Source organism: Xenopus laevis, chromosome 6S, assembly GCF_017654675.1.
Source record: "Xenopus laevis strain J_2021 chromosome 6S, Xenopus_laevis_v10.1, whole genome shotgun sequence".
Classification (NCBI taxonomy): domain Eukaryota; kingdom Metazoa; phylum Chordata; class Amphibia; order Anura; family Pipidae; genus Xenopus; species Xenopus laevis.
Window position 1 is genome coordinate 53,336,918 of NC_054382.1, and position 14,716 is coordinate 53,351,633.

The following is a 14,716-nucleotide window of genomic DNA, read 5'->3' on the forward strand; positions in this document are numbered from 1 at the left end:
TGTTATCTGGTTACCTTCCCATTGCTCTTTTGTTAGTCTGCTGGGGGGTTGAAGGGAGGGGGTGATATCACTCCAACTTGCAGCACAGCAGCAAATATTGACTGAAGTTTATCAAGTCACATGACTTGGGAAACAGACAATATGTCTAGCCCTATGTCATATTTCAAAATTGAATATAACAAAATCTGTTTGCTCTTTTGAAAAATGGACTTCAGTGCAGAATTCTGCTGGAACAGCACTATTAACTGATGCATATAAAAAAAAAATGTTTTCCCATGACAGTATCCATTAATTTAAAGGCAGCCTGCATTCATTGCAGCCCAGCAATTTGCAATTTATTAGAGATGTCCCAAGAGATCTGGAAACCTTAACATAAGCATTCTTAGTTACTTGCTAAAGTTGGATTTAAACATGGAATATACAGTATTAGGCAAAACATTCCCGATTACTAAAATTGACTTACTTCATCAGAGCAGTGCATTCGCACCATACTTTCAGATAATCTTATCAAACTCTCAAATTGTCTGACTGTAATTCTCCAAGATGATTTTCCTAATCCGCTGCCATCACGATGTCTAGGTCGACAATACTGCTCAACAATGAATTCCTCTGCTTCTATTGTTACTTTTGCAAAGTATTTCAAAAGGATTTTCACAAGGTACAGCACTAAGAAATACAATACTGAAGACCTCCTTTCAATCTATTTGCAAAGCAAATGCATTTCAAAGAAGGAGATTAAATTGTGTGTGTATGGGGGTGAATTTCCTTATTAAACATAAAAGTGGATCCAGAAAAAGCAAATGAAAATATTTTAAAGAAAATATATAATTCATTGAAACTGTTGTTTCATATCAAAAATGGATACTGTCACAGTGAAGCATTTTTTTCAGAATACATCATTTAACAGAGCTCCTCAAATAGAATTCTATACTAAAATATCTTTTTCAAAAGCACAGCTGAACGGCAAGTTGAAATGATACAGAGTATAAAGAGTATGCATGATGTTTCTCTGCTGCAACCACTGCTCTGGGCTAATAACACATACCAATAAATGGAAAAAACTATTTGTACTAAGAGATTGAAAATACAATGCCCATACTGCTTCCAATTCACTACATGGCTGTTTTTTGAGTCAACGTCCCCTTTAAATATTCACAACCCCTACCCCTGATTATTATAAAGGACTGCAGGCTCAAACCTTATTGTAGTAAACCTTATTGTAGTAAACAGTTTCTTTACACTTATTATCTGGAACATAACACCCTCTACAGGACATTTTACAGTTAGTTTATTGTAAAAAAGAATGCTTTTCCATGTGGCAATATATCATGTTCTGACAGTTTCTAACCAGCAACCAAATCAAATCATTTTCCCCATAGAATATGGAGAAAGAAGACGGAGTTCCGCAACGCCGGGCAACTTTAAAAACCAGTGTCTTTATTTGTCAATTTTAAAAGGGACGCAGCATAGCCAAGTATGCTGTATGTCTTATAACATTGACAAATAAAGATACTGATTCACATTGGCGCGAAATTCAAAAACTATAAAAGGGGAATTTAGTCTACAGCACCTTGCCCATTGTTAGGTTCTATTTGGAAAGTTCCTAGGTGCCTTGCCTTGTATAATCCTATCTGTTATTACTGGTTTTGACCCTTGCTTTGCCTGTGACTATTCTGATCCTCTCCAATCCTGACCTTTGCCTGCCTGATTACTCCGACCTCTCCAATCCTGATCCTGCCTGCTTGTGACTACTCTGACCTCTCCAATCTGACCTTTGCCTGTCCTCTGACCAGAGCCTGACTGGGAGTAAAAAGCAGGCAAAAAAAAAATCAAAGCAGCCCACATGAAAACACACAATGTTCTTTTATATTGTATATAGTGCATTTTTAATGAACTACCCTCAAACATTCCTGTTGTATGGTTTTATGGGATCTCTCTGTACAGACTATGAGCAAACGTAGGGACTGTTCCTGCTGAATTGTGCTTAGTACAGGCCAGGGGAATACCTATGCTGCCATAGTTTTATGGGATCTCTCTGTACAGACTATGAGCAAACTTAGGGACTGTTTCTGCTGAATTGTGCTTAGTACAGGGAATACCTATGCTACCATAGTTTTAGGGGATCTCTCTGTACAGACTATGAGCAAACTTAGGGACTGTTCCTGCTGAATTGTGCTAAGTACAGAGGAATACCTATGCTGCCATAGTTTTATGGGATCTCTTTGTACAGACTATGAGCAAACGTAGGGGCTGTTCCTGCTGTGATTATGCCCACTATGGGAGAAATATTGAATATATAGATAGCTAAACATTTCTTTTAGCTGTTCCTAAAGCACAAAACTCATCATTCTGAGAAAAAAAAGACACGGACGCAATTTAATTTATGAAACCCAAAAAAAACTGTTGCAATACCTCAAGAAATTCACAACAGAATGGTACAAATGCAATTTTTGCTACCAAGGAATGGGTTAAAAATCCCAATGCAGTGTAATAAATGTGATTTGTATTCTTACTTGGCCAGCATTCTTTCTGCAGCACCAGTGTCTGTCATGCATCCTGCCTGTTAGAGTACTGGACAACACAGCAAACGTACACCTCCACCCCATCAGTCTGCTAAAGCCAGCAGCTATCCGGAAAGAGAAAAAAAGAAAACAGACAGGGCCCTGGGGGTAGGCTCTTTCTGAAGAAAATGATCGGTTGAGATCACTGTTAGTGCACGCACAGTCAGGGAACATTTGGTGAGGGAGGAAGTAAGCACCTGGGCCGGTCTTACCAATAAGCACGTCCTTGCTTTTGTATGGTGCTGCCCCCATGTGCACGGGACCGATTGCCGGCACTGTGGGCACCCGCACACACACCCTCTCTCTGCCTGTACCTGGAGCTTCTTTCTTCGTAGAAACAGGGAGGGAATCCTCGCATTTCCCTTGTTGATTGACGATGCTCCGAGACCATCTACTGGCCAATGAGAGGGGAGTGGCTCTGTGGTCTTGCCCTTTCCCTGAGTGAAGGGCAATCACAGTAGAAAAGGAGGAACGCGACCACATTTAACTACACAAATTAATGGAGCGGCCCTTCGGGCATTTGCCCGCCCCGACAAATTGCCAGTCCGGGCCTGCCTCTGACTATTCTACGCTCTCCAAACCCTATTCCTGCCTGTCTGACGATTATCTGCTTGTGCTGGCCCGGCTTGCCTGTTCCTGGTGGTGTTCTTCCTTCTAGTATCCTCGTGAGACGATCGTGCCCCTTTGCTCGTCCAGAACCGTTAGCTTAGCTCCTCTCTCAAATAAGACCTGGCAGCATCAGATTAGCAGAGGGCTCCTCCCGAGGTGAAAGGCGGCGGCGGTTAGCAGAAGTGAGAGCCGAGACCAGGGAGCTTAGCTTGGGTTCTGGATATAGGGTGCCGAACGTGACATAAACAGACATTATAAAGCACAGTAATTTAACATAACTCACCTTTGGTTGGAACTGACGAGCAAACGGCAAATACTGATACTGAATATCTTCAATTGAATAAACTTCTATTGATTGTTCAATCCTTGCATGCAAATCTACTATCCTTCGCACTATTGCATAATCTGTTACCTAAAGAATATCCATGTTATAGTTACCAAAAACACACAGACTTCAAAAAAATTCCATAGGGAATTTATCACAATGTTGGGGTCAATCTCTTGGTAATCAGGTTGGAAATGGTAACACATACACATTATAGATATATAGATATTTACAGAACTAAAGAACTTGGCCCAAACCTGTGAAAATTGTCTCCCACTATCTAAGTGGGGGAGTTTGCACTAGGAGTTTGGGAAATATTGGGAGGGATCATCCATTTGTTCTGATAGGTCCTTAATGTACAGGTGAAGTTGGCCTGTGTAGGTTGTGAAGTTTGATTGGTTCAGGATACCCAAGCTTGCACAGGACTGATCACTAGAATCTCACTGAAAAATTTGACAAGTAAAGTAAAGACTTTTGACAAGTAATCTTGCATGGAAGGTGGCTAGAACAAGGGGTGTAGACATTCTACTTTCGTGGAAAGATTGCAGCTCTTCAGGAACCTTTGCGAAAGACTTCACCTCCTAAACAATGCTAAGTATAAGTGTTTAATTCATTGTAATAGCACAAAAGAGAAAAAACTGCAGCACCTCTTAGTTGCAAAATGTATTTGTGTTTATTGGTCAGTAACCAACAGGCAACGTTTCGGGCCTGGTTTTGCCCTTTCTCAAGCCTTGGTTAGTTACTGACCAATAAACACAAACTTTCACATTTTGCAACTAAGAGGTGCTGCAGTTTTTTCTCTTTTCTGCAGTATATTTGGCCCCTGGCAAGGGTCTGTAGACTGCTCTGCACTCTGACTGAAAGGGACTCTTGTGAGGTGGTTGAAGCACACACATCTGTAAACTTGGTTAATTCATTGTAATAGACTAAGCATTGTGTGTATTGTTTAGGATTGTTTGTTGGTAGCCATTTTCTATAGTAAAGTGATACTTTTGTTATAAACCATAGTGTGAGTGTTTTTATTTCCATGACATTTACTGCAATTCCTGAACTTAATAATGCCTTTAGCACTACAGAGTCTGAAGTGCGCAAATAGCCACTGTCTACTGATGAGAACCTTTGGACAATGCCTTCTTGCTATTAATAAAGACCATACATGAGTTATTTTCATCTTGCTAATAACATATTTCAATATTTAAGTTAAGTAAACAATGTTATTTCCAAACATTCTAGGAAATTTAGGTTTTGAATTGTTTCTTTTCTCTAGACCTGTAATAAGGGACGTTTTAAGGGGGCATTGCTGTATCAAGACATACAAATAATGTTCCTGGTCTGTAATTGCAGTAGGCAGTGTCATAGGTTAGACATTTTGCCATTTTGAAGCAATACATTTAACCACATAAAACACAAATGAAGTACTGCTTCAAGTACAATTCCCAGCCTTGAGCCATGCATATAAAATTTGCTACATAGTAAGGTAATAGATTGGCAAATTCTGTACTGTAAATCCACAAGATTCAACTGCGTCAATGGTTCATACATGTTGATTCCACTAAGCCTCATTCCATTGTTATGTGGAAGTTTACCTTTTCATGTACTTTTGGCTATGTAATACAGGTATAAGATTCGTTATCCAGAAACCCGTTATCCAGAAAGCTCTAAATTACAGATAGAACATGTTTTAGAGACTCCATTTTAAATTTTAAATCATAAAATGTTTAAATTTTCTTTTCCTCTGTCAACCGTACCTCGTACTTGATCCGAACTAATTGGGTTTATATAATATTGTAGCGATTTTCAGCAGGTATGTAGATGTGCATTAAAGAATACCCCTTATTTGGAATACCCCAGGTCCTATGCAGGTCATATTTCTAGTCTATTTCTATAACTGAAAATAATATGTAGTTTTCAGGGATCTCTAACACCAGCAAAAAAATAGGTGGACTGTGAAAATTACATTTTATTGTTAATCTTATATTTTATTGCTTTTTTATACCCCTTTACTATGGATCTTTTATTCTGATTTTAACACTGATGTCTGGTTGCTAGGGTAATAAAGCCTTGCAACCAGAATTGAGTTCAACTGCCAAACCTGAGAGTTATAGAACAGAAAAAAATATGTAAATATTAAAAAATAAAGTCTCTGATTCTTATCTGTAATACCTGAATTGAGTTAAAAACATTGCAAAGAATGAAAACAGTGGCCAATAAGTAGTGTGTCAATAAGTAGTGTGCTTGTGTCATTGATAGATGAACTCAAACAATACTGTTTGTTACACCTGGCTTGTTTATGCAGTTTAGAATACTCAAGCATAATTACCTCATTGCATCCATCAACTAAAATGAAAAATAGATCTAATCGTGACATAATAGGCGCTGATAGATTGACATTATGCTTTAATGATTTTGATCTTTCATATCTTCCTCCAACAGGATTTGCTGCAGCCAGGATAGATGTACGGGCATTTAACGTGGGGAACACACAAAGTAAAATACAACGCAGAACAGGAAGGAAAATAAGATTTATAGATTTTTATTCTGCTTCAGGTGAACATGGTGTAAGTAGCAAAGCATTCATATAAACAGCAGAGAAACCTTGGTATAGTTTGTCAGTCATCTCAATAAAATGTGGTTTTGCCTGACTATCATGTAGTTAGTGCCTAGAAAAGTAAAGGTTAAAGAGGAAATATTCTACATGAAATCTAACAATACTATTTAGTGTCCTTACAATGGGGTTGCATAATGCATCACCTGACTAATATGCCTCATCTGAAGCACTGCTATAAAACTTTTGGTTCGAGAGATATTCAATCCATACATTATACAAATACATTAAAGTGACATATAAGCCCTTCTTATACATTAAAGTGAAATATAAGCCCTTTTATATTTCAATTAAAGAAATTAAACTTTAAATTAATCTAAAATGGTAAGAACAAAGTAGATCTGATTTAAAAAGGGCCACAAGCCAAGCTAGTAAAAGTGTAAATCAGATAAGCGTATTTAATGGGTGCCCAGTTTTGAAGGAGCAATCTATAGATTGTATTTTTGGGTCTCACTTTTCATTGCCTGAGCCACTGACTTATTTTGCAACATAGAATGGGCCAGAGAGTTTCACCAGATTACCATATCTGAAAGAATTTAACATGTTGCTCATTATATATAGACAGGTAAAAAGTTCACCTAGCACACCATGCCACCGCATTTTTAGTAATGAAAACAAGGCTTGATAATGACCTTTTTGGCAAGCCATGAAAGCCAAATTTCTACCTAAGGCTTGCTCCATAAGTATGCAGAAATATGTGTAGTAATGGTGCTAACCATTCTAATTAACAATCTGGAAGACCACAAAACAAAATGTGACAGCTAGACTTGATCATGTACTAGAGAACTATAGTATGTACTAGAGAGAATTACTGTCTGATGCATAACTGGCTGGGGACGATAAAACAAAAACCTTCATTCCTGCTTTTGTGATGAAAATGTTTTTTTGCTCCATAGTACTATGAAGACTGGAATTTATTCCTCAGTAATTCACCAATTGACTTGATTAGTCAGACTCTTCAACAGACACATGGAGTAGCCATCCCCATAAGGAAATCTGGAGAGTCTTCAAAAGTATGATAAATGTAGTTTTTATTAACACACAAGAGTGAAGTTCCGCCACTAGAGTGAAATTCCGCCACTCTCCATTCATTTCTATGGGATTTTGAAAGGCGTATTTATCAATGGGTGAAAGTTAAAGTTCACCCTTTGATAAAAACGCCTATAAAAATCCCATAGAAATGAATGGAGAGTGGCGGAATTTCACTCTAGTGGCGGAACTTCACTATTAACTTCACTCTTTGATAAATATACCCCCCTATGTTTCGGACCCAACTGGTCCTTCCTCTGGTGCATGTATGAGAGACTTTAAGGGGCCGATTCATCAAGAGTCGAATATCGAGGGTTAATTAACCCTCGATATTCGACTGGGAACTAAAATCGTTCGACTTCGAATATCGAAGTCAAACGATTTTGCGCAAATCCTGCGATCGATCGATCGAAGGATTTTTCGTTCGATCGAACGATTAAATCCTTCGAATCGAACGATTCGAAGGATTTTAATCCAACGATCGAAGGAAAATCCTTCGATCAAAAAATCACAGGCAAGCCTATGGGGACCTTCCCCATAGGCTAACATTGACTTCGGTAGGTTTTATCTACCGAAGTAGGTGGTCGAAGTATTTTTTAAAGAGACAGTACTTCGATTATCGAATGGTCGAATAGTCGAACGATTTTTACTTCGAATCGTTCGAATCGTTCGAATTCGAATTTAACCAATTCGATGGTCGAAGTACCCAAAAAATACTTCGAAATTCGAAGTTTTTTTAATTCAAATCCTTCACTCGAGCTTCATGAATCGGCCCCTAAGAGTACTTCAAAGTGAATAAATAAGCTCCTAGGTGAAGACCACATTGATAGATATGTAAAAACTTAGAACTGTGTCATTAATCTTCCAAGTGCTTTGAGCCAAGACCAGTTTCTTTACCTTTCTCTAAGAATCAATTTTGTAAAGTCTCAGATTAGCAAAAGCTATTGTCTTTAGATTGTTTTAAGGTCAATAGAAGTTTCCACTGGTCAGTGATATACACCCATGATTATCCTAAATTATGCTTTCTGCTAATTGAAGGGGTTATAAGAGATACTTCAAAATCTACAAGTATTGGAATTATTTTTGCAGTTTTATCTGAATATACAGTATGTGCACAAATATGTAATCTCTGCTTTAGGTAAGCGGTTTTGCCTTACCACTGAAGCTTTTGGGGGTTCATAAAGTTCTGCACCTGGAATGTGTTAAACATGGACTACCCAATACTTTATTAAAGAATAAAAAGTAAATGGTGGAAGATGTAATTCATTCATAATTCACCTCTCTCATGAACATCTTCACATGCAAATATCATTCCCCTCAGGGGATATCAAAGGCAACAGATAAAATAAAGGTATGACTGATACTACACCTTTAGCATAGATTTAGAACTGACAGTTATAAGTGGTTGTTTTTGAATTTCCTATCATTGCATAATATTGACAAAGTAAACAGGGTAAAGATTTTTCAAATCACCATATTTTTAATACATACATTATCTGCTAACATTAAAGCACCAGCTTCAATCACAAACTCCTGGGACACTTCATCTTTCAGAACAGCAGCAGTTAAACCCGCAGCACTGCTAGCTTTCCCCCTACTCTGGGACTAAACATGCCTAAGTACAATTTGTTTCAACTTAGCAATAGCAGAAAAATTTATTACAGGTATGGGATACATTATCCAGAAACCAGTTATCCAGAAAGCTCAGAATTATAGAAAGGCTGTCTCCCATAGACTATTTTCTCCATATAATCCAAATTTTTCAAAATAATTTTCTTTTCTTTGTTATACAAACCTTGTACTTGACCGAGACAAAAATACAATTAAACCTTACTGGAAGCAAAACCAGTCTATTGGGTTTATTTAATGTTTACATGATTTTGCAGTAGTAGTAGTTAAGGTATGCAGATCCAAATTTTGGAAAGATCAGTTATCTGGAAAACCCCAGTTCCTGCGCATTCTGAATAACAAATTCCAAACCTGTATTTGGTCTATTGATAACACAAGCCACTTTTACGGGTACATTAGGTAGAAAAATATTGTGTTGCCATTTAAGGTAATGTTATTTGGTAACATAAATAAACTATGTGTAAATAGTTTCCAAAAGAAAAATGAATCTTAACATAAAGATTGAGCCATTGTAAAATGTTTCCATAAGCTTGTTTATAATTTGGGCAAATTCAAGGTAATTTCTAGTATCTACCATGCTTTAGAATACCAGCATGTACCAGATTTGAGATTTTGTCTGTCTTGCAGATAGCAAAAATGAAATACCCTCCAGCCATTCAGGACATAGACTGTGGTGGCTTCACTTATCCAATCTTGATACAGTTACATGTCCATAATAATATATTCAATAGCTTCAGTTTAAATTTATTATAGATTGCATCATGGTACAGTATCCTGGGGGCCTTTCTCAAGAACAATACACAAGTAATAATACAATAGCTTAAGTATCTTCCCCTCATGCATTACATTGCAAAACAAAAGAGAAGAAAATTGACCTAAGTCTAATTATATCTTCAGTCCTTTGTCCAAATGTAATTTTTGCTTGTGTTCAATTCTATACATTTCTGCCACAAGGTGTCAGTGTATCCTACTTTCTCATTTCCTTTCTCTGTTTTCTTTCTGAAGGTTTATTGCTGACTGCCTTTACCTGTACACTAACAGCAACAGACCAGGAGACGGAGCTGTTGTTACAAAATTCATCATATTGGCAGCTAATAAAAATGTAGTTCTAAAACAGAAAAATTATTCATGTTTATTTCAAAGTATTAGAAAAGCACCCTGAGCAATATTACATTAAGGGGGTTATTTACTAAACTACAAGGGATAGAAAGAGTGAGATTGGGAGTGAGAGGGGGAGATCAACTGAGTCTTCTGGAAAGGAGAGAGGTCTATTGGATTTTCCACCTAGGTACACGCTTACCGTTAGGATTGAATTATGAATTTGATGTCAATTGTTATACCTGATTATGGGGGTGACCGGTTAAGTCTTACAGGAGACTGAGAAATTACTGGTTCACTGTACATCTGGAGTCTTTGGAGGGTATCCTGATACTTAATGTTTTGAACGGAACAAATACCTTAATCAGAGAATTTAAATTGGTTGAATGATGACGGCTTTTATAATATAAGATCTATATATGGGATATATGTGCAAAGTGTTTTATTTGAGCAAAAAAATATTTTGGACGCTCTATATATTTTTATATTGTTTATATACACTGTTTAAGATGAATAATATACAAAATTTTGATATGCATGTTGTATTTAAAATGAAACTGGAGCGATATTAAAATATATAAAAATATTTTTTTAAGATGGTTACAATTTTGCCTTTTTGTGAGTTTTTTAAATCTCTTTACATAACGCTGCTGCAACTACTGTACAATGGAGTGCAAATATCCTGTTGTAAGAGACACCCTTGTAGCCTAAATTATTTTCTGTTCTTTGATTTCATAACTTGGCTAGCAAAACAAGAACAGGCCATTCCGACTTATTAAAGAGCAATTGCTAAAGAACATAGACCTTGCTGCACATTTTATTGGCAAGGGTACAGAGCCAAGCCAATAGAAAAAGCAACATTAAAAGGCAAATGTAAAAAGAGGTCAGGGTTGCTGTACATATAACTTAATATAAAGTAACATTGTTTAGTCTGCTAAGCACAATTGCAGCTTATATTTTTTTGTTAAAGAGTAAAAATAATAGCATTACTTATCCAGCCAATATGAAATGTGCGTCCTGAGTGCTGTCCCTTATGTTCATCCGGAACAGCAGCCAGGCACAACAATAAATGTTATTTGACCCTTTGCTGCAAGTTTTTCTGCACCTTTATCATGATCTGGTCTTGAACTCAATGTTAAATTACATTAAGTCATAAGGGGGGAAAGGGTTTTGTAGTCCAATGATAAAAAATTATGTTTTCTGGAATTAAATTAATAAATTTTCGGACTTTATGGGAGTTATGGGACCTGCTATCCAGAAAGCTAGAGACTTGGGGCTTTCTGTATGACAGATATTTCTATAATTTGGATCTTCATACCCCGAAATCTACTAGAAAATCATGTAAACATTAGTTTGGTTCTGTTTCCAATAAGGATTACTAATATCTTTGAATCATGTACAAGGCACTGTTTTATTATTACAGAGAGGAAATAATTTTTAAAAATGTGGATTATTTAGATAAAAAGAAAATCACTTTTAAAAATGTGGATTATTTAGATAAAATGAACAGACTAGGTTTGTGCTACAGTAAATAGTGGACAACAGCTCTTGGCTCCCTGGCTATTTACAGATCAAAATACCTTGGACTGGGTGTCTGCACACTAGTGGCTTTTAGTATACACCAAACACTGAACCCCACCCAAACCTATTTTATGAATTTTTATCCCACTAAGTGGGGAAGTTTGCATTAGGAGTAGGGGAAATATGGGAGGTACCATAATTTTGCCCTCATAGGTCCCTATGCACAGGAGTTAGCTGGCTTATCTTGTGAAGTTCAGTTGGTTCAGGATACCTAAGAAATTAGCTTGCACAGGACTGCTCGGTAGAATCTCACTGAAGACTTTGAAAGATAGACAAAAAAGCTATTTTTACAAGAGTAGATGAAACCTTAGCACCTCAAATTTATTTCACATAGATTCACATAGTTATAAAAACGTATATTGAATACCTTGAAAAGCTATATTGACATGTTACACACTGAAGGAAAAAAAACAGGCAGACTTCAAGTAACCTTTTGGTATCAAAAATTGTGTTAAATGAGCCACCAATTATAATTTGATTAATATGCTTCAGTGTGTGAGGGGAGGAATCAGTAGAGGCAAGGTAACCCTTTAGGCATTTTAGGAGAAAATCTACACAAGTTGAGAGGAACATACATGTGTATGGTTGGAACTCGACCTAGAACCCTAGTGCTGCAAGGAAGTAATGCCAATGCTATCCACACCACATTGTACTGCCGACACACTAGTGAGAATTTGCTGTTCCTACACAAGTATACTTTTCCGATGAGTCATTTGACTCAGATTTGTGATTCAAATAACGTAGGAGCCAAAACAATTAGATAACTCTTCATGTGCTGTTTTTTACACACCTTTGGAGGTACTGTACAGGTGGTACAAAAATTACTGTGAATAATCACTTCACAGATAGCTTAGACAACACCCTTTTAGTTGAACTAGTTCCCAGCACTAGGACACAGTTCACAGTGTATTATTCCAGGAAACACTATGCTGGAGGGTGACACAGAGGAATACTACCCCTCCTCCTCTAGATGCTCAACTAATTACCCTGGTGCAGACTCTTACTCCTAGAGTGAGCTATTACAGACCTTTACTCACACTGACTTCTCCTACTGAGGCTTATCTCCACCTCAGGCTCATCAGCATCAAACTTTTATAACAATAAAATTGAATATTAGAAATGTTATACCCAAGACAACGAAATATTTATAAAGAGCAGTTAATAAGGAAAAAGGATGACAACAGACAACTTACCTTAAGTAAAAAGCAACTACATTTGTAACGACTATGGAAGCTGAATACATCTAGGCAACTACAGAACTACCAGGGAAATACCTTGACTTGTATATAGAAGCAGCACCCCTTTACAGTCCCAGACTTCAGCTGGATCAACCCTTATAGGGTTTCAACACTAAATAACCATGACTCTGGGTAAAAAGGGGTCTTGAAATCTATAGCAGCTGCAACTGACCTGGCAGGACTCTGGCCCTGACCACCGGCACAGCTGCAAGTCATGACAGCTAACAGCACCCCCACTCTTGTGGTGATCCCTTCCTGGACTTATCTGAAGGGCCAAATCCAATACTTCTGCTGGCACCTGGGATACCACCCTGTGGCATGAGAAAGGGCCTCATACACCTCTGTCCCACAAAGATCACACAGGTGAACCATGACCTGAGTTGTCCTGAACTACATTCTCCAAAAAGATACTACCCCAAATAAATGAATCATCATCTGCCACCATCCACTTACAAGGTTGCTCCAAGAGGGACATAGTGTTGGATTTGTCATTCTCAGACATTCTTTGCTTTCATTTATCTGACACAGGAACTTGTCTTAGACACAACTGTTCGGATTTCTTCCTGGACTTCTGATTCACAAGATGGTGTCTGTCACATTCCTCATTCTGGACTGCAGAGTGCTTGGAGTCTGCCTATTATGTCACCTTAGCAGATTTGTTCATAGAGGTACAAATATTTTTTTACACATTTACCCAATTCAATACATTCAAACATTCAAACATAATGTAGGGGAGAAGAGAAATCCTTCCCCTGCTTTTCTGTCTGTGACATCATTCAGCCCAGTAACAGGCTGGAGAGCGACCTGATTGGCTGGACACCGCAGTGCATCCTGGGAGGAGAGGGTGTGCCAGACTGTGAAGCTGTGTGTGTAGGCCCTGCTGGATCTGTGAGGTCTGCAGGAGTGCAGAAAGAGGCTGTCTGACCCTGCCACGCTGCTAAAGCTTCAGAGGAGGAAAGTGCCATTGGTGAGAGTGATTCTGGAGAAGAGTTATTTGTGATTCCAATGTGATCTGCCTCTGAGAGAAAGCGCTGAGTAAATCCCTTGAAAAGAGGATTTGCCACAGGAAGACAGGCCTTGTGTAATTTTGCCTGCTACGTGGGAAGCTGCTATTTTCCAAGGGAAAAGGTACTCTGTGGAAAGGTAGCGCTACCGGGGGAATAAGAGCTCTGGGGAAAGGGACATTGCATTTTGAACTGTGTGCTTTTTAACCCTTCCAGACAAGTGGGACTGTGATACTATACGAACTGTATTTGAACAGATAGTTAAAACCTTATAGGGATTTAGGTAGTGTCCCTTATATTCCCATACAGGCGTGACTTTTGTATTAGTTACTACTTTACAGTTTATATAAAGTTAAATATTGTTATCTGCAAAGTGTGTGTGTTTATTATTTCCTAGGGGATTCCTCTGAGGTAAGTTCCTCAGTGCTCCCTAGGTGGAGGCACTGCGCTGTGATTCCCAGTTCCCAGTACTTTTCGACTTGCAAAAGGGACTCAGGGCCCCTGAATTGCCAAGGAAGCTATTATTTAAAGGGACAGTAACCAAAATAGCGTTACATTTTGGAGGCACTGCTGAGATGTTGACTGGGAAGCTGGGGATGTTTGATGAAAATATGTCTGCTTTTGAAACTCCACAAAGTGTTCGCCAATGGTGCACTGCATTGGGACTTAACCCCCGAAAGGTTGCCGCTGTTGGGCCCATGGTGCCCAGAGTGAAGGAAGAATTTATTTATCAAGTTCTGGATGGGGAACAGATTTTTTACCGCCCAAGGGTGGCTGCGTCACGGCGGGATTCTGCCGGGGTCCTGTTGAATGTTCTTATAGACAGCCCCAGAGAGATAGATCGAGACCGTGTTCCCCCTGATATTGATGCTGAAAGTGAAGGGCCCTGGAAGATTGTTCTGCCTGATATGTCTGATGACGCAGATGAGTTAACTTCCCAGGGTGATGCCCTTACTACCCAGTATGCAGTGAAGGCACCGGAGAGTGTGCAACTGAACAAGACGTTGTTTGATTCGCCAGCTGAAAAGAGTCACATA

At 38.3% G+C, this 14,716-nt stretch overlaps 1 protein-coding gene across 1 annotated transcript; it reads right to left on the minus strand.

The window, feature by feature from the left end:
* Window positions 1-297: 297 nt before the first annotated feature.
* On the minus strand, window positions 298-7,095 carry LOC108705347 (maternal DNA replication licensing factor mcm6-like). Its single transcript, XM_018242191.2, has 4 exons — window positions 6,952-7,095; window positions 5,816-5,970; window positions 3,450-3,582; window positions 298-624 (listed from the first exon to the last, which is right to left on the minus strand). Exons 1-4 carry the CDS (start codon window positions 6,992-6,994, stop codon window positions 449-451), a joined length of 507 nt encoding a protein of 168 aa, XP_018097680.2. The 5' UTR covers window positions 6,995-7,095; the 3' UTR covers window positions 298-448.
* Window positions 7,096-14,716: the final 7,621 nt, after the last annotated feature.

Bases quoted from the DNA above. Each gene is read 5' to 3' on its own strand.
- LOC108705347 (XM_018242191.2), bottom strand. From the start codon at position 6,994: ATGGAGCAAAAAAACATTTTCATCACAAAAGCAGGAATGAAGG. The intron at 3,583-5,815 runs GTAATTATGCTT...GATATTCTTTAG, and splicing joins TAGTTGATGGATGCAATGAG to GTAACAGATTATGCAATAGT. The intron at 625-3,449 runs GTTATGTTAAAT...ACTTTGCAAAAG, and splicing joins TCAGTTCCAACCAAAGGTGA to TAACAATAGAAGCAGAGGAA.